Source organism: Oncorhynchus keta, chromosome 19 (genome assembly GCF_023373465.1).
Source record: "Oncorhynchus keta strain PuntledgeMale-10-30-2019 chromosome 19, Oket_V2, whole genome shotgun sequence".
Lineage (NCBI taxonomy): Eukaryota > Metazoa > Chordata > Actinopteri > Salmoniformes > Salmonidae > Oncorhynchus > Oncorhynchus keta.
In genome coordinates this window covers 72537345-72556232 of record NC_068439.1, presented here as the reverse complement: position 1 = coordinate 72556232, position 18888 = coordinate 72537345, and the positions used below count along the sequence as shown (strand labels likewise).

General features: G+C 42.1%; 1 protein-coding gene across 1 annotated transcript in view; it reads right to left on the bottom strand.

The window, feature by feature from the left end:
- Window positions 1–14464, bottom strand: part of enpp1 (ectonucleotide pyrophosphatase/phosphodiesterase 1) — a 40383-nt gene extending 25919 nt beyond the window's left edge. Inside the window, exons 1-3 of the mRNA XM_035757563.2 lie at window positions 13861–14464; window positions 2256–2331; window positions 1634–1759 (exon numbers count right to left, since the gene is read on the bottom strand). Of these exons, the coding sequence (XP_035613456.1) occupies window positions 1634–1759; window positions 2256–2331; window positions 13861–13998 (340 nt within the window). The 5' untranslated portion in view covers window positions 13999–14464. The remainder of the gene's footprint in view (window positions 1–1633; window positions 1760–2255; window positions 2332–13860) is intronic.
- Window positions 14465–18888: the final 4424 nt, after the last annotated feature.

The window sequence follows — 18888 nt, the reverse complement described above, 5'->3', positions numbered from 1 at the left end:
AAAAAAAAATGTGTTTTATAATGGTGTTAATAATTTATTCTGTACAGGAGAAAGCATTAATCTTTAAGTCCCCACACACACACACACACACACACACACACACACACACACACTATTCAGATCCTTTGAATTTTTCCATATTTTGTTACATTACAGCCTTATTCTAAAATGGATTACATTTACAATCTACACACAATACCCTATAATGACAAAGCGAAAAGATTTTTTGAAATGTATTTTTTTTCATTAAAAATAAAAAACAAATACTTTATTTACATAAGTATTCAGACCTTTTGCTATGAGACTCGAAATTGAGCTCAGGTGCATCCTGTTTCAATTGATCATCCTTGATGTTTCTACAACTTGATTGGAGTCCACCTGTGGGAAATTTAATTGATTGGACATGATTTGGAAAGGCACACACCGGTTTATGTAAGGTCCCACAGTTGAGAGTGCATGTAAGAGAAAAAAAATCAAGCCATGAGGTCAAAGGAATTGTCCGTAGAGCTCTGAGACAGGATTGTCAAGGCACACATCTGGGGAAGGGTACCAAAAAATGTCTGTAGCATTGAAGGTCCCTAAGAACACAGTGGCTTCCATCATTCTTAAATTGTAGAAGTTTGGAACCAACAAGACTCTTCCTTGAGCTGGCCGCCCGGCCAAACTGAGCAATCGGGGGAGAAGGGCCTTGGTCAGGGAGGTGACCAAGAACCAGATGGTCACTCTGACAGAGCTCCAATTCCACTGTGGAGATGGGAGAACCTTCTAGAAGGCCTGAATGCAGCACTCCGCCAATCAGGCTTTTAAGATTTGCCGACAGAAGCCACTCCTCTCTCAGTAAAAGGCACATGACAACCCACTTGGAGTTTGCCAAAAGACACCTAAAGAACTCTCAGACCATGAGAAACAAGATTCTCTGGCCTGATGAAAACAAGATTGAACTCTTTGGCCTGAATGCCAAGCATTGCATCTGGAGGAAACCTGGCACCATCTCTACAGTGAAGCATGGTGGTGGCAGCATCATGCTGTGGGGATGTTTTTCAACGGCAGGGACTGGGAGACAAGTCAAGATCGAGGGAAAGATGAACGGAGCAAATTGGAGAGAGATCCTTGATAAAAACCTGCTCCAGAGCGTCCAGGACCTCAGACTGGGAGCGAAGGTTCACCTTCTAACAGGACAGCGACCCTAAGCACACACCCAAGACAATGCAGGAGTGGCTTCGGGACAAGTCTCTGAACGTCCTTCAGTGTCCCAGCCAGAGCCCGGGCTTGAACCCAATCGAGCATCTCTGGAGAGACCTGAAAATAGCTGTGCAGCGACACTCCCCATCCAACCTGACAGAGCTTGAGAGGATCAGCAGAGAAGAATGGGAGAAACTCCCCAAATACAGGTGTGTCGAGCTTGTAGCGTCATACAGAAGAAGACTCAAGGCTGTAGTTGCTGCCAAAGGTGCTTCAACAAAGTACTGAGGTCTGAATACTTATGTAAATGCGATATTTCCGTTTTTTCCTTTGTCATTATGGGCTAATAGATGGTGGGTAGCTGGTGGGTAACCTGGCCCATTCTCTCCTGCTCTACATACCTCTGGTAGTGTAGTGTTGCAGTAACACTTGAGGTAGTCTAGGGACTTACCAGGCTCCACGCACACCTCAGTGTAATCCAGACAGCAGTTTCCCTCTTTCTCACAGGACAGGTCACAGTGGCACGATGCAGACTTGTCCCTGCTGCCCGTCACACACCTGTTTTTACAGCTTGTCACTACAGGGGATGAGGAAAATATGTCATTGTGTTACTCAGGATGTCAACTACGCTAATCAGAATGTCATTTGTTATTCAGAATGTGACTTGTTACACAGAATTACATTTATATTACTCAGAATGTTATTTACATTCCTCAGAATAATTGGGAACATTTGACAGATTACAAAAAGCAGGGAAAAGTACATATGATTGGTTAGTTCTGGATGAAAACACAATGAATGCTGTGCTTAACATGGATGTTAATGCTGACCCGTAGCTGTTTTTTTGCCTTTTCTCAAAATAAAATATTGAACCATTTAAACTGGACATTCAATGCATTAAATTAGACTTGAACAGGATTTCTATTTTTACTGAAAAGCGTCTATTCAGTGGGCGAGTTCATAAAGACAATGGCGGGGTTTGTTTCTGTGTTTACAAATGGTCAGTTTTGCACAGCTGCCAAGCACAAAAAAGGTCCGTAGACAGAGATGGCTCATTGTTAACTAAACCGTACCTTTAACATCGCAGCGCTGCTTCAAGGCAAATACGACCACGATGACAGTGATCATCAGCAAGCAGAGCAACAGTACCTATTGGTGAGACGAGATAAAAAATATGATAAAATTCCCCAAGTGTAGGAGTCCAAGCAATCAAATATATTTCTAAAGTCCTTTTATATCAGCAGTTATCACAAAGTGCTTCACAGTAACCCTGGCCTAGAACTCAGAGGAAGAAACGCAGAAGCAGGAAAAGGTTCCTACAAGTAAAACATCTGGAAAGGAAAAGAGATACATTTAGCATCTTGTATCCTGTATAGTCCACTATTACCATTTTCACAGTATTCTGCCGACTCAAACCATACAGTGCTGGCTTGGATATTTTATTGTCAAATTATCTTTCCAGCACGGTTCCAGTACCTACAGTGCATTCGGAAAGTATTCAGACCCTTTGACTTTTTCCATATTTTGTTACATTACAACCTTCTCTAAAAATGGATTCATTTTTTTCCCCCATCAATCTACACACAATACCCCATGATGACAAAGCAAAAAACGGTTATAATTTTTAGCAAAAGTATGTATGTATGTATGTATGTATATATATATAATTTCGCTCAAAAAATAAAGGGAACACTTAAACAACACAATGTAACTCCAAGTCAATCACACTTCTGTGAAATCAAACTGTCCACTTAGGAAGCAAGACTGATTGACAATACAATTCACATGCTGTTGTGCAAATGGAATAGACAACAGGTGGAAATTATAGGCAATTAGCAAGACACCCCCAATAAAGGAGTGGTTCTGCAGGTGGTGACCACAGACCACTTCTCAGTTCCTATGCTTCCTGGCTGATGTTTTGGTCACTTTTGAATGCTGGCGGTGCTTTCACTCTAGTGGTAAGCATGAGACGGAGTCTACAACCCACACAAGTGACTCAGGTAGTGCAGCTCATCCAATTTGGGGAAAAATGGTTTAAACTGTGTATTTTTTATTCTCTTTGACATTTGTTTTAGAAATTTGTATTCAGAATATTGCTAGGAGTTATCATTTGTCATACAGTAAATCATTTGTCTGGATTTTCTGAATCAGAAATGCCCTAAACTAAACTGCTGTTCTGGTCAGGCCTCTCGAGGTTATGACGAAAGTGACTACAGATTCCATCTAGATACATGAAATTGTTATATAATTTGACCAAGAACAGTCAGAACCTCAACCGTCTGAAGCAATGGCGACAATGGCATTCAGTATGGTCCTGCACCACTGCTACCGTGAGACTTGAGTCCGAGCCAGCAACCTGTACACAGCATCCAGTCAAAGCCATCAACTGCCTTTTCTCTCATGTATTTTTCTCTCACGCTGTGCGACATGAGTCCACGTAGAGTGAGCATGGAGAGAGATCCTGTCAACTTCCTTCATGCTGCTGGTGTACTGGTAGGAAAATGGACAATACATAAGACTGTAAAGGACAGTGAACATGTGCCATTCGGGAGGACGAACTGAAACACTATCTGAAGAAGAACATGAAGACACGCCAGAAGGATGAGTGCCGGGAAATAGGGTGTGGTCAACCATGCCTGTAATTAATTTAGCCTTATCCAAAATTACAGGTGACCATTGCTGTACATTCATATCCTGGGTGAGGATAACTTGACTATTGTAGTGGAACATCTGAAAGAGCTCAGCAGTGATCTCGCAAACTAACACCAACCAGACAACGATTGGAATCCGTTTTGAAGGGTTCAGTTCTTATTTGGTGTTATGGGAACTACAATGTTTATTTGATTGATTTATGTCTTGGAAATGTGTTTTTTCAATAAATACGTATAACTGTCTAATGCACTGCATCTCAGTGCAAGAGGCATTACTACAGTCCCTGGTTCGATTGCAGGCTGTATCACATCTGGACGTGATTGGGAGTCCCATAGGGCGGCGCACAATCGGCCCAGCGCCGTCCGGGTTTAGCCGCCACTGTAAATAAGAATTTGTTCTTAACTGACTTGCCTAGTTAAATAAAAAGGTTAAATAAAAAATAATTTGTGTTAAACTGTGCAGCTAAGCTGTTGACATTTCTTGCCGTGTCATTACTGACCCCTGAAGGAGACACCTCAGAACCCTATTTACCAGATCTTTCCTATGCCTGATTACATGTCTGATGAAGACTATGATAATCCATAACGACAAGGTAAAAACATTGACTTAATGGTGCAACATGTCCATAGGCCATGGTCACGGCGGAGGTTATGTGAATGGTGCTCCCAAGGTAGAGTGAACCATAACCTGCTCCAGAGCATTCAGGAGTGTTCATCATCAATCTCGCTGTACTCTGTTCAACTTTCCCTCGATCCTGACTAGTCTCCCAGTCCATGCCGCTTAAAAACATCCCCACAGCATGATGCTGCCACCATGCTGCCACCACCATGCTTCACCGTAGGGATGCTGCTAGATGTGATGCTTGGCATTCAGGCCAAAGAGTTCAATCTTGGTTTCATCAGACCAGAGAATCTTGTTTCTCATGGGCTGAGAGTCCTTTAGTTGCTTTTTAGCAAACTCCAAGCGGGCTGTCATGTGCCTTTTACTGAGGAATGGCTTCCGTCTAGCTACTCTACCATAAAGGCCTGATTGGTGGAGTGCTGCAGAAATGGTTGGACTTCTGGAAGGTTCTCCCATCTCCACAGAGGAACTCTGGAGCTCTGTCAGAGTGACCATCGGGTTCTTGGTCACCTCCCTAACCAATGCCCTTCTCCCGCCGATTGCTCAGTTTGGCCTGGTGGTCAGCTCTACGAACAGTCCAAACTTTCATTTAAGAATGATGGAGGCCACTGTGTTCTTGGGGACCTTCAAGGCAGCAGAATTATTTTGGTACCCTTCCCAAATATGTGCCTCGACACAATCCTGTCTCTGAGCTCTACGGACAATTCCTTTGACCTCATGGCTTGGTTTTTGCTGTGACATGCACTGTAAACTGTGGGACCTTACATAGACAGGTGTGTGCCTTTCCAAATCATGTCCAATCAATTGAATTCACTACAGGTGGACTCCAATCAAGTTGTAGAAACATCTCAAGGATGATGATCAATGGAAACAGGATGCACCAGAGCTCCATTTCAAGTCTCAAGCAAAGCATCTGAATACATATGTAAATAAGGTATTTCTGTTTTTAAATCAGTTTTCCCTTTGCCAATGTAGGGTATTGTGTGTAGATTAATTAAATGAATATTTTCCTAATCAATTTTAGGATAAGGCTGTAACATAACAAAATGTGGAAAAAGGGGTCTGAATTAGTTTCCAAATGCACTGTATGTTGGATAGGTATGAGGCCAGCACAGTACATATCATGGGTATATAATGTTATGAAAGCATTGAGTCCTGAAAAACCATCTTGGATCTCTTCTCATCCGATCAAAATATTATCCCTATTGTGACGCTACGTAGCACTCACTCTGGTTAAACCAGAGTACTTCTTTCTCTGCTTTATCCCAGTATTCAATCTTCTGGGGATTGTTTTGTGGCTTTTTTATATTGTGTACATGGGATTTTAAATCACTTTCACTGTTAGTAAGGCCAGTAAATCGAGACTGCAAAGTGACATCGCATACCACAGAAAAGTATTGTGTCAGAAAAATGATGAGACGTTTGGCAGTAGTCTTTCCTGCTGTGACCTTGAGAAATATTATTGTAACTTGTGTATGAGGAAAACATCTAGTCGTTTATAATCAAAAGAAACCAAACTTATTTTATTTTTTTAAATAGACACATCCTAGAATAATAATCAACCAAAACAATAAATGAAATACTAAAGACCATACCCAAATTAATCTTCTTAAAAATGTGTCGTATGACACTTTAATCTTTCCCATTCAAATGTATACCTCTCTTCTGGGTACAAATAAAATGTCAGTAATTCTCCACATCTGGGTGTTGGCCCTCTAACTGAGAAGTAAATGCTGGTCGTAAGACAACTCCCCTCCTCCAGGCTGCCTGGTGGTCTGCTCCGACTGGCTCTTCTGGCCATGGAAGGGTGCACGGCTGGCCACATGTTTAATTAGTGGGCGGTTCAAAGACTGTGGTTCTCAGTGGTTTTAAGTTTCAACTGAGTCAGCCATGTTAAAAGGGAGGGATATACAGAAGTTTAATAATCAAGGCTTGAAGAGAGTCAAGAGTCTCATTAGAGGCTAGCAGGACCTGTCAGGATTAGAACTGGGCTCTAATCAGTATGGCGTGTTCTCATTGTGGGTTAAAACCAAGAACCTGTAGTAAAGAGCATAAAAGACAACTCAGGTCCTAATCTTGGAGTGCTTTGAAAACTCTGAAGACTTTGTTTCATGAATCATATGCTGTACATGTGTGATGTCGTAAGCCGCATATGGCTTACTGGAAAAGCCATATTAGAACGAAATATTGTGCAAGTATGTATATATGTGTGTGTGTAGATGTGTTTATGTTTGCAAGAGTGTGTGTGTACACGTGCGTAATAGTGTGTGTGGTGTTTGAGAAACCTGGCTGGTGTCCTGGGTGTCCAAGGGTAAAGTATCGAGGTCCAGTGAAAGTAAACACCCTGTCTGATGGAAACCTACAGCAGGCGCCTCAGGACACTAAACAAAATACACATCTCACAACCCAAATGTTGGGAGTAGCTATACAAACCCCAGGTTAATTGAGCAAGACTACTCAAAAATGTCAATTTGCTTCATGTAATCATGAAGGATTCCTGTTATTGGTTGACTTTTTGTATTATTATTCTGTATGTAAATCCAATACATTCAAGGTTTTTTTTCTCTTTTTTCTACATTGTAGAATAATAGAAGACAAACTGTGAAATAACATATGGGATTGTGCATTTCAATTAACAGGTGTGTCTTGTTAAAAGTACATTTATAGAATTTCTTTCCTTCTTAATGCATTTGAGCCAATCAATTGTGTTGTGGTATACAGAAGGTAGCCCTATTCGGTAAAAGGCCAAGTCCATATTATGGTAAGAACAGCTCAAATAAGCAAAGAGAAATGACAGTCCATCATTATTTTAAGACATGGTCATTCAATCCGGAAAATTTCAAGAACTTTTAAAGTTTCTTCAAGTGCAGTCGCAAAAACCATCAAATGCTATAATGAAACTGGATCTCATGAGGACTGCCACAGGAAAGGAAGACCCAGAGTTACCTCTGCTGCAGAGGATAAGTTCATTAGAGTTATCAAACCAATGGACAGATTTCCACAAGTGTAACATCCATTGCTCGTGTTTCTTGGCCCAAGCAAGTCTCTTCTTCTCATTGGTGTCATTTAACCAATATTTAAAAAAAATGCGGCCTTTTAAGCATTCTAGTACAGTTAAATAGTTAACACACACAAGGACGCAGCGATCTAAGGCACTGCATCTCAGTGCAAGAGGCGTCACTAGTCCCTGGTTCGAACCCAGGCTCTATCACATCCGGCCGTGATTGGGAGTCCCATGGGGAGGCGCACATTTGGCACAGCGTTGTCCGGGATTGGCCGGGGAAGTAGTCATTGTAAATAAGAATTTGTTCTTAACTAACCTGCCTAGTTTTAAAAAAAGGTTACACACACTGATCAAAAAATTATTTTGTTGGCATTTACACGTCCCCATTACCAGTAAAACGTAATCAAAAACTATTTATTTCACTTACTTGCTGTGCTGTTTCATTGTTCATTTCATTCTCAACCAGGATATGGAACGCCGTTTGGGTCCTTGAATGTCAAATAAAGCCTATTTGACGTGTCATAAGCTTGTTGACCAATCAGGATCTGAATGGGACTGCAAGTTACATAATACATAACCCGGTCCGGTCGAGCCTCACTAGCCAGATGAAGCTAGCTGGTTGCTTATAACGTTGGATTTGGGCAACAGGGTTAAGTAGCTGGCTAGCTATTTAAACTCAGCAAAAAAAGATACGTCCCTTTTTCAGGACCCTGTCTTTCAAAGATAATTTGTAGAAATCCAAATAACTTCACAGGTCTTCATTGTAAAGGGTATAAACACTGTTTCCCATACTTGTTCACTGAACCATAAACAATTAATGAACATGCACCTGTGGAATGGTCGTTAGACACTAACAGCTTACAGACGGTAGGCTACTAAGGTGAGTTATGAAAACTTAGGATACTAAAGAAGCCTTTCTACTGACTGAAAAACACCAAAAGAAAAATGCCCAAGGACCCTGCTCATCTGCGTGAACGTGCCTTAGGCATTCTGCAAGGAGGCATGAGGACTGCAGATGTGGCCAGGGCAAAAAATTGCAACGTCTGTACTGTGAGATGCCTAAGACAGGGCTACAGGGAGACAGGACGAACAGCTGATCGTCCTCGCAGTGGCAGACCACGTGTAACAACACCTGCACAGGACCGGTACATCCGAACATCACACCTGCGGGACAGGTACAGGATGGCAACAACAGCTCGAGTTACACCACGAACGTACAATCCCCCCACCAGTGCTCAGACTGTCCGCAATAAGCTGAGAGAGGCTGGACTGAGGGCTTGTAGGCCTATTGTAAGGCAGGTCCTCCCCAGACATCACCGGCAACAACGTCTCCTATGGGCACAAACCCACCATCGCTGGATCAGACGGGACTGACAAAAATTGCTCTTCACCCTCCGAGTCGCGGTTTTGTCTCACCATGGGTGATGGTCGGATTCGCTTTTATCATCGAGGCCTGTACTCTGGAGCGGGATTGATTTAGAGGTGGAGGATCAAATCAAAGTTTATTTGTCACGTGCGCCGAATACAACAGGTAGACCTTACAGTGAAAGGCTTACTTACAGGCTCTAACCAATAGTGCAAAAAAAGTATTAGATGAACAATTAGGTCAGTAAACAGCCTATATACAGTAGCGAGGCTACATACAGACACCGGTTAGTCAGGCTGATTGAGGTAGTATGTATATGAATGTATGGTTAAAGTGACTATGCATATATGATGAACAGAGAGTAGCAGTAGCGTAAAAGAGGGGTTTGCGGGTGGTGGGACACAATGTAGATTGCTCGGGAGCACTGGTTGGTCAGACCAATTGAGGTAGTATGTATATGAATGTATGGTTAAAGTGACTATGCATACATGATAAACAGAGAGTAGCAGTAGCGTAAAAGAGGGGTTTGCGGGTGGTGGGACACAATGTAGATTGCTCGGGAGCACTGGTTGGTCAGACCAATTGAGGTAGTATGTATATGAATGTATGGTTAAAGTGACTATGCATACATGATAAACAGAGAAGTATGCCTAAGACAGCGCTACAGGGAGACAGGACGAACATGGCTTGGGGGTAAAAACTGTTGAAGCCTTTTTGTCCTAAACTTGGCACTCTGATACCACTTGCCATGCGGTAGTAGAGAGAACAGTCTATGACTGGGGTGGCTGGGGTCTTAGACAATTTTTAGGGCCTTCCTCTGACACCGCCTGGTGTAGAGGTCCTGGATGGCAGGCAGCTTAGCCTCAGTGATGTACTGGGCCGTATGCACTACCCTCGGTAGTGCCTTGCGGTCAGAGGCCGAGCAATTGCCGTACCAGGCAGTGATGCTCTCAATGTTGCAGCTGTAGAACCTTTTGAGGATCTCAGGACCCATGCCAAATCCTTTTAGTTTCCTGAGGGGGAATAGGCTGTCATGCCCTCTTCATAACAGCCTCGTCAATGAGAATGGGGGCGTGCTCGGTCCTCCTTTTCCTGTAGTCCACAATCATCTCCTTAGCCTTGGTTACGTTGAGGGATAGGTTATTATTCTGGCACCACCCGGCCAGGTCTCTGACCTCCTCACTATAGACTGTGTCGTCGTTGTCAGTGATCAGGCCTACCACTGTTTTGTCGTCTGCAAACTTAATGATGGTGTTGGAGTCGTGCCTGGCCATGCAGTCGTGGGTGAACAGGGAGTACAGGAGGGGACTGAGCACACACCCTTGAAGGCTCCAGTGTTGAGGATCAGTGTGGATCTGTCATGGTCTGGAGGCAGTGTGTCACAGCATCATCGGACTGAGCTTGTTGTCATTGCAGGCAATCTCAAAGCTGTGCGTTACAGGAAAGATATCTTCCTCCCTCATGTGGTACCCTTCCTGCAAGCTCATCCTGACATGACCCTCCAGTATGACAATGCCACCAGCCATACTACTCGTTGTGTGTGTGATTTCCTGCAAGACAAGAATGTCCGTTCTGCCATGGCCAGCGAAGAACCCGGATCTCAATCTCATTGAGCACATCTGGGACCTGTTGGCGCGGAGGGCTAGGGCCATTCCCCCCAGAAATGTCCAGGAACTTGCAGGTGCCTTGATGGAAGAGTGGGGTAACATCTCACAGCAAGAACTGGCAAATCTGGTGCAGTCCATGAGGAGATGCACTGCAGTACTTAATGCAGCTGGTGGCCACACCAGATACGGACTGTTACTTTTGATTTTGACCCTCCCTTTGTTCAGGGACACATTATTCAAATTCTGTTAGTCACATGTCTGTGGAACTTGTTCAGTTTGTTTCAGTTGCTGAATGTTGTTATGTTCATACAAATATTTACACATGTTAAGTTTGAAAATAAACGCAGTTTACAGTGAGAGGACATTTCTTATTTTGCTGAGTTTATTTTCATGAACTGAAGTTTAATTTCAATAGGCGAACAACAATACTTGGATTCAAGGATTCCTAAATCATTGCTGAGAATAATGAAAATGACTGCAGTTTCTACTGGTCATTGTTTTCACGCTGGTTGTATTGGTGCTAGCTTGGTACCAAGCTAAAGCTAGCTACCCCTGAAGTTGCGGTCGAACAAATTATACTTTATTACCAACGCGGTATTGAAAACACATTGTTCGTGGCTGGTGTTTACAGACTTCTTTGTACAGCTTTGACAATGCTACTATATATGTTTTGATACGCAAAGACCCAAACGGCGTTCCATAGTATGTATGTCGTGAAGCTAATAGCAGTGACGCTACTACTGTGTAACTCCGGTAGGGCAACATCTGAAAAATAGCGCACTTGATAGTGTGTACCGGTGCTCGACCAGTCGGCGAAAGCCAACATCACCCATGACAGAGAACGGTTGATTGTCAAGGGCAATGCATTCCATTATCTTGGTTTTAATGGATTTTGCTTTTGAGTCGTCTTGCTGAAATGTTCTTACTCCTTCAAATGACTGTTTGACTTGTTGACTGCTCAATCCACACAGCAAACATTGTTGGCTAGATTAGGGATGCTGTGTTGCAACATTTTACGTGGCGTCATTACGTTATATAGGTATGCATGGCAGCTTTGACATCGATATTTTAACATTGGCGTTAAACTAGACATCGGGCTGATACCGATGTTGGCATTTTTAGCTAATATTGGCCGATTCCGATATGTTCGCCGATATATTGTACATCCCTACTAAACACACCTCCAGGCTGTGTAAGGGCCATTTGACCAAGAAGGAGAGTGATGGAGTGCTGCATCAGATGACCAGGCCTCCACAATCACCTGACCTCAACCCAATTGAGATGGTTTGGGATGAGTTGGACCGCAGAATGAAATAAAAGCAGCCAAAAAGTGCTCAGCATATGTGGAAACTCCTTCAAGACTGTTGGGAAAGCATGAAGCTAGTTGAGAGAATGCCAAGTGTGCAAAGCTGTCATCAAGGCAAAGGGTGGCTACTTTGAAAAATCTCAAACATAAAATATATTTTGGTTTGTTAACACATTTTTGGCTATGACATGATTCCATATGTGTTATTTCACAGTTGTGATGTCTTCACTATTATTCTACAATGTAGAAAATAGTAGAAATAAAGAAAAACCCTAGAATGACCAAACCGTTGACTGGTGTCGTATGATATGTATTCATTTGCGGATGTCGATCATCCCTTTCATATGACATGTTACGAATTAGCAAAATGTACATTATGTTCAAAATTTGCAAAACGTACATTACAAATTTGCAAAATGTACAATATGTTCTGAATTTGCAAATGTATGATACAGTTACAAATTCCAATTTGTTGTGGCTAATGTTAGCTAGGTGGCTAATGTTAGCTAGCTCTAGGGGTTACGGTTAGGATTTGGGGTAAAGGGTTAGCTAAAAGGGTTAAGGTTAGGTGAAGGGTTAGCTAACATGCTAAGTTGTTGCAAAGTAACTAAACAGTAGTAAGTATTTGCAAAGTTAATTAGCTAAGGTCCCCGTGATGAGTTTCAAACAAGCAACCTTCGGGTTGCTAGGCGGTCGGTCACGTTATACACCTGCCCATCCACTCAGACCAACCAACCCTCCCCTCCTTATGTTTTTGCCTTAAGTAATCTTATGCAACCATACCAAATGTAACATATCATACTAAGTTGAGTGTCCCGGCATTATGTTTACTATGTTATGTCTAGTCTATGAGACCAGCCTGTATGGCAACAAGCTCTAATATTGCCATCTGTTGTAATATTTCACAACTCTAAACCGATGTTTGCAGAATGATTCCTGAAGAGAGTTGACTCATGTCTGACAGGACATATTGTCCAAGTGCACGCAAGCTGATTGTTGAGACATTGCGCTGTAACGTAAGGATATAGTAATTGCAAGTTCAGACAACCACAACGTCAATGGCTGGCACAGGCAAGTAAACTCAGGTCGCTGGCAGACACCCTACCCGTCACACGAAAGAGGTTAACTGGCTTGGTGGGAATTGGTGAGGATCGCTAAACGGCCCCTCCAAATGGGAAGGCAGGTCCTTGTGCTTTGACCTAGCATGGCCCCCTCACATGTCCTGTAGTGCGTTCTGATGGCCTCATGGCCGCCATCTCACTTCTGACACCACTGTAGTAAAACAGCCGGGCAAGGAAGTAAACCCAGGTCCCTGGTGTGAAATGCAAACACCCTACGAATCGTGCCAATCGGATTAATCCGCTAGGTGAGAATTGTAACGTGGCTCATATATGGAGGATTGCTACTATATCGCCATTAATGATTGAACATCATTGCCCCAGGGCAGTGATATGGGACATTGCCCTGTTTAGGGTGCCATCTTTTGGATGGGACGTTAAACGGGTGTCCTGACTCTCTGTGTCACTTAAGATTAAATGACACTTAATCATAAGAGTAGGGGTGTTAACCCCGGTGTCCTGGCCCTCATACCGTCATGGCCACCTAATCATCCACAACTTCCAGTTGGCTCATTCACCCTCTCTCCCCTGTAACTATTCCCTAGGTTGTTGCTGTAAATAAAAACATGTTCTCAGTCAACTTACCTGGTAAAATAACGTTTAAAAGAAATACAATGTAAAAATACCTCATCAGCTTAGTTTAACTGTCTTACCCAATCAGAACCCAAAATAAAAGATCGTTTTAGCCTACTCAACTGTTTATAAACAATGTCATTGCTCCTTTATGTAATTCAATAGCCTATCAAATTCGATAACATAAACACATGTTCGCTTGCAATAGCCTATGAACGAATCATTGAATGGGTGCCATCCAAAAGATAACATGCCCACAAATGAATTGAAATGTAGGCTATGCATGCTGGTAATTGGCTTTAAAGTTTGGCTAGGTTATATTGTATCATCATGCCATATAACATCACCAAGAGTGCAGACAGCGCAGGTACACTTGATCCTAGTTTTACCATAGCCTACCCAGCCCGAAAAGTTACAGTAATTCCACTCACCGCAACGATTACCATGCGGTTCTTCGACCTCTTTTTATGGACCTGTCCACTCTGTCTCATCTGATTGTCTCGACCAGGTGAACCTAGTAAATTGGCTGCCTGCTCAGTCGAAAGGTCATCTGCTTTGGATATTTCCATTCTGCAGAAAGTTTTTCCCGGGGGGTTTGTAACAGAACGTTTTTGCAGACTTGAGAGAAAATAGTCTGGTCTCTTTTGCCTTTGGATTTTGTAGGGCTCAATGAAGAACCGCCTTCTTTTAGTGTTGACGTCTCGAAGTTAGCGTTGAGCCTAATCCTTATACAACATGTGCAGCCAGCTGAGTCAGGGTTAAGTACAGTATTGGAGTAGTACCATTAAAAAGTAAATTACAAGACTACCGCGACCAAGTACTGCCACAACACCCTCACGAATGGCAGAGGAAACATCGAAAATAGACGCCACAATAGGTATGGAGAGCTAGAGTTGGACGTTTGTAATTATGTTGAGAGGATATTTGTAATTAGCCAACATTCGATTTATGTACAATAACTACTCACTGTAATTATTACAATAGACTACCTCGGACATGTATAAAGACAGCTAAACTTCAGTTTGAAGGTGGTATACTGTTTAGGCTACACAACTCAACATCGCTCAAGGGAAAATTCTACACGTTCAGATAATGCATCACTGCCGCCACCTTTTGGTGATCATGAAGCTTGCAACCGCCAACCTCATAACCTTCCAAAACGATGGCTAATACGAGTGCTTAATTTGTAGATTGGGAGGTGCCAGAACAAAAAGTGAGCGCGAGAGTTGGCTGACCTGGGAGTTCTGAGGTACCAGAAGGCATTGCATGCATATCATCGCATTTGCGTTGTGGCATAGAGCAGTAGAATAAAAGCACTTACAGAAGTTGCACACGGGAAAACATTGTTGTAGTCTATTATCCGGGAAAATGTTTGCCTTTTATAAACAAATTTCGTGCAATTCTATGTCATTTTACATGACTGGAGACTTTGGCAGCATCTTTGAATCCATCTATAGCCTAGGCCTAGGTGGAGACATTGTAGGCTACAATATGAGGAGGAAATTATAGTCCTAAAAATGACTCACACACTGATGCGCAGCTCACTCCCAGGCTGGCAGATGCGCTCGTGCCAAAGCCTATTTCGCTCTATCTCTCTTGTAAAACAACCAATGGCGATATTAGCATGTAAATCTTAGTGGGACAAACTCAACATTTTTGTATGCATGTTAGCAAAGCCACAACACGACACTAAACAATACATTAATTGCACTATAACAGTGTCAACAAACTGTTAGGACCTACATAAAGCTGTCCCAACAGCAGAGCTTACTTTCAGCACCATGGAGTGAATCCTTACCACCACTACACCTGGATATCAGCAGAGCCTTGTCTGGCAGCGAAACAGTTCATTCAGCCTCATTTACTGCTTTAAAAAAACATAGCTGATATGGCTGACCTGCTTAGAGAAAATTAATGTGGTTTCTACTGACAATTGAGATGTACAAACTATAGCATAAAGGAACGATGAATGGATAAGAGGTAATCCGTCATTTTTATTAAGACATTAATGAGCGAGCGGACGTACTCAAGGCGGACGTACTCAATATAACTATTTGTTCAGCACTTTTTAAAAGTGTAGCGACAGAATTCAGAACATGGGCTGTTCTTACAGCAGACAATGAAAGCTCTTGCAATATTCAATGATGACATATCTCTAAAACAGGCTATAGGCTACATAGCTGTGTGTTGCCGCTTTCCATGTCTGTTGTCTGTAACTTGTGAGGTGTGGAAACACTTTGTTGCTTTTATGAATTTTGTCTTGCTGCTTTTTGTTCTATGTTGCTCTGTCTGTCTGTATGCTATGTCTTGCTTGTCCTATGTTGCTATTGTCTATATTGTAATTGTTTTTAATAACCTGCCCAGGGACTGCGGTTGAAAATGAGCCGGCTGGCTAAAACCCGGCACTTTTACTGAAACGTTGATTAATGTGCACGGTCCCTGTAAAAATAAACTCAAACTCAAATAAAAGAAATAAACTCAAACATGTGCAGCAGCAAGTCAGAACAGTAGGCTAAGTTATGAAGGGGGAAAGGGACCCAATTATTAGGGTAAGGCACATGGGCTACTAACAGCTTACTACACAACATACACTTAGTATTGCTTTCTTAGCTACGATATACATATCTCCCAGGCATATTACATCATTTATGCAGCAGCATATAAGACCTAGTTGGACTCACCTTGTTATGCTGTGCTCACTTGAACAGGAAGGTGGCATGACGGTCCTTGTGGGCAAATTTTGTAATCAAACTTAGTCATCAAAGTCTGGCATTCTCTGGATGTATAGTGCTTTCAATAAAACTGTGAACTCTGAAAAAAACAAGGTCAAATCACGATGTCAGTGATCTTCAGGTTGGAGCTCTAGAAAGAGGCCCAAGTTCCTGACTTGGAATTCTGAGTTGGATGACCTTTCAAAAAGGATTTTCCCAGCGGAGCTAGTTTTTTTCAGAGTTCTCAGTTGTCTTGAACATGGAAGAAGTCATGCTGGATTGACAGTATGGCCAATGTATTCAACCTTTTCTGGCCCATGGTGTTGCATGTGAATATTTTTCCATTTAAGCTTGGAAAAGAGACCCTTAAACCCAAACTTGGCCCACACATCATCTCCATTGAATTGCTTTGCAATGCTTGCAGTTAGCCACTGATTCCTTCCAAACCACTCTTGAATTTGAGATTTCCAACTTGTTGTGTAATGTTTGTCCAATGGCCGATGAGCATCGATACATTTCATCTATAATTTCTTTATATGGCAAGGTTTGAAAATAATTTGCCAGTGGATTGTCAACTTGATTCACAACGATGAATGCTTGTCTAGCTTGCTAAGATTTTGACAGTATTATGTTGACATGATCAGTCCAATCAAAGCTACAGTGGATATAACGTGATTTGAAATTTTATCTGTGGCCAATTACCTTGAGGCTTCTTAGATGGGCACTTCTAATGTAAATCTATGGCAACACCCAAGGGGCTTGAATTTTTGAGCTCTCCCCTGTAGAGTTTGCACTGACGTAGTGTCCCCATGAGTGACAGATCACTGAGCCAATTACGGCGCAACTAGAGAACATTACCAACCCTTACGCTCTGTATTTTCCGCTGGTTGCCCCACCACCGACAGAAAGCACTGAGCTAGGCTTAAACACCTGTATTTTGGAGCTGCCTTACTCAAGAAAGCAAAAAAGAGACTGTTTGTATGCGGCTTTATTAACTCAAAGATATTTTTTACATTGTTTGCATTTGCATTGTTTGCAAACTGATATGTGACACGTATTAATGCCAAAATAACATGCAAAACAGGCAACAACTGCAATGTGTGCGCGCTGGGCGTCGGGAAGCAATTTCAGGGAGTGAATAATTTAATAAATGAAAACATAATACAAAACAACAAACACAGACATGACACTGGCACAAAAACATTGACGCCTGGGAAGGAACCATATAGGCCAGGTAATCAAGGAGGTGATGGAGTCCAGGTGAGTCTCGTTATGTGCTGATGCGCGTAATGATGGTGACAGGTGTCCACCATAATGAGCAGCCTGGTGACCTAGAGACAGGAGAGGGTACACGTGACAACAACAACAAATGCATACAGTACCAGTCAAAAGTTTGGACAGACCTACTCATTCAAGTGTTTTTCTTAATTTGTACTATTTTCACGTAGTCTCCTCTGAACAGTTGATGTTGAGATGTGTCTGTTACCTGAACTCTGTGAAGCATTTATTTTGGCTGCAATTTCTGAGGCTGGTAACTCTAATGAACTTATCCTCTGCAGCAGAGGTAACTCTGGGTCTTCCTTTCCTGTGGCAGTTCTCATGAGAGTTTCATCAAAGCACTTGATGGTTTTTGCAACTGCACTCGAAGAAACTTTAAAAGTTATTGAAATTTTCCAGATTGACAGACTTTCATGTTTTAAAATAATGATGGACTGTCGTTTCTCTTTACTTATTTAAGCTGTTCTTGCCATAATATGGACTTGGCCATTTACCAACTAGGGCTATCTTCTGTATACCATCCCTACCTTGTCAACACAACTGATTGGCCCAAATGCATTAAAAAGGAAAGAATCCACAAATTAACTTTTAACAAGGCACACCTGTTATTTGAAATGCATTCCAGGTGACTAACTCATGAAGCTGGTAGAGAGAATGCCAAGAGTATGCAAAGCTGTCATCAAGGAAAGGGTGGCTACTTTGAAGAATCTCAAATATAACATTATTTTATTTGTTTTAACACTTTTTTTTGGTTACTACATGATTCCATGTGTGTTATTTCATAGTTTTGATGTCTTCACTATTATTCTACAATGTAGAAAATTGTGGGGAAAAAACTTGTAGGTGTGTTCAAACGTTCAACTGGTACTTTATATATATATATTTTTTTGGCTAAATAGGTGGGGCTCAACACAGGTGGGCCCCACCTGCCCACTGAAAACAATATTGGGAAGTTGATCAAATATGTTGGTAGCTTACAGCATAGTGTTCTCTTTTCAGCAGGAGCCATTTTCTTTCCAAACTTTGTTTTCCCTCGATTGTATTTCAAATATTGCAAAGACCTGTTTGGTTTGTGTGCTGTTTTTTTCAGTGACATATTTGCCGCAGGTTCCCGACTGTAGGCTATTCTTTGTTATTGGGCTACATTTCACAGCTCGGCTTTTTTATTTTATTTTTTAAAGCTATTGGTCCTCTGTGGCTAAATTGTAGGCCTTTTCACGGTGTAGTAGGCTATTCTGATTGATTTAATTTATTTTTGAAGAGACTGCAGTCATTCTATAACTTTGACAAATGTATTTCAATTGATATGGGGTGCTGCAGTTCCTTCAGAACCCTTCGTGCGGGTATGATTCCATATGGAAATAAATGATGAAGTGCAACACTGGATAGATGAGAGTTGCAGGCTCATGTATATCAGAGCAAAGAGGGAGAGAGATTATAAAAAGTGAATGTCATTCTAGTTATGTGAGA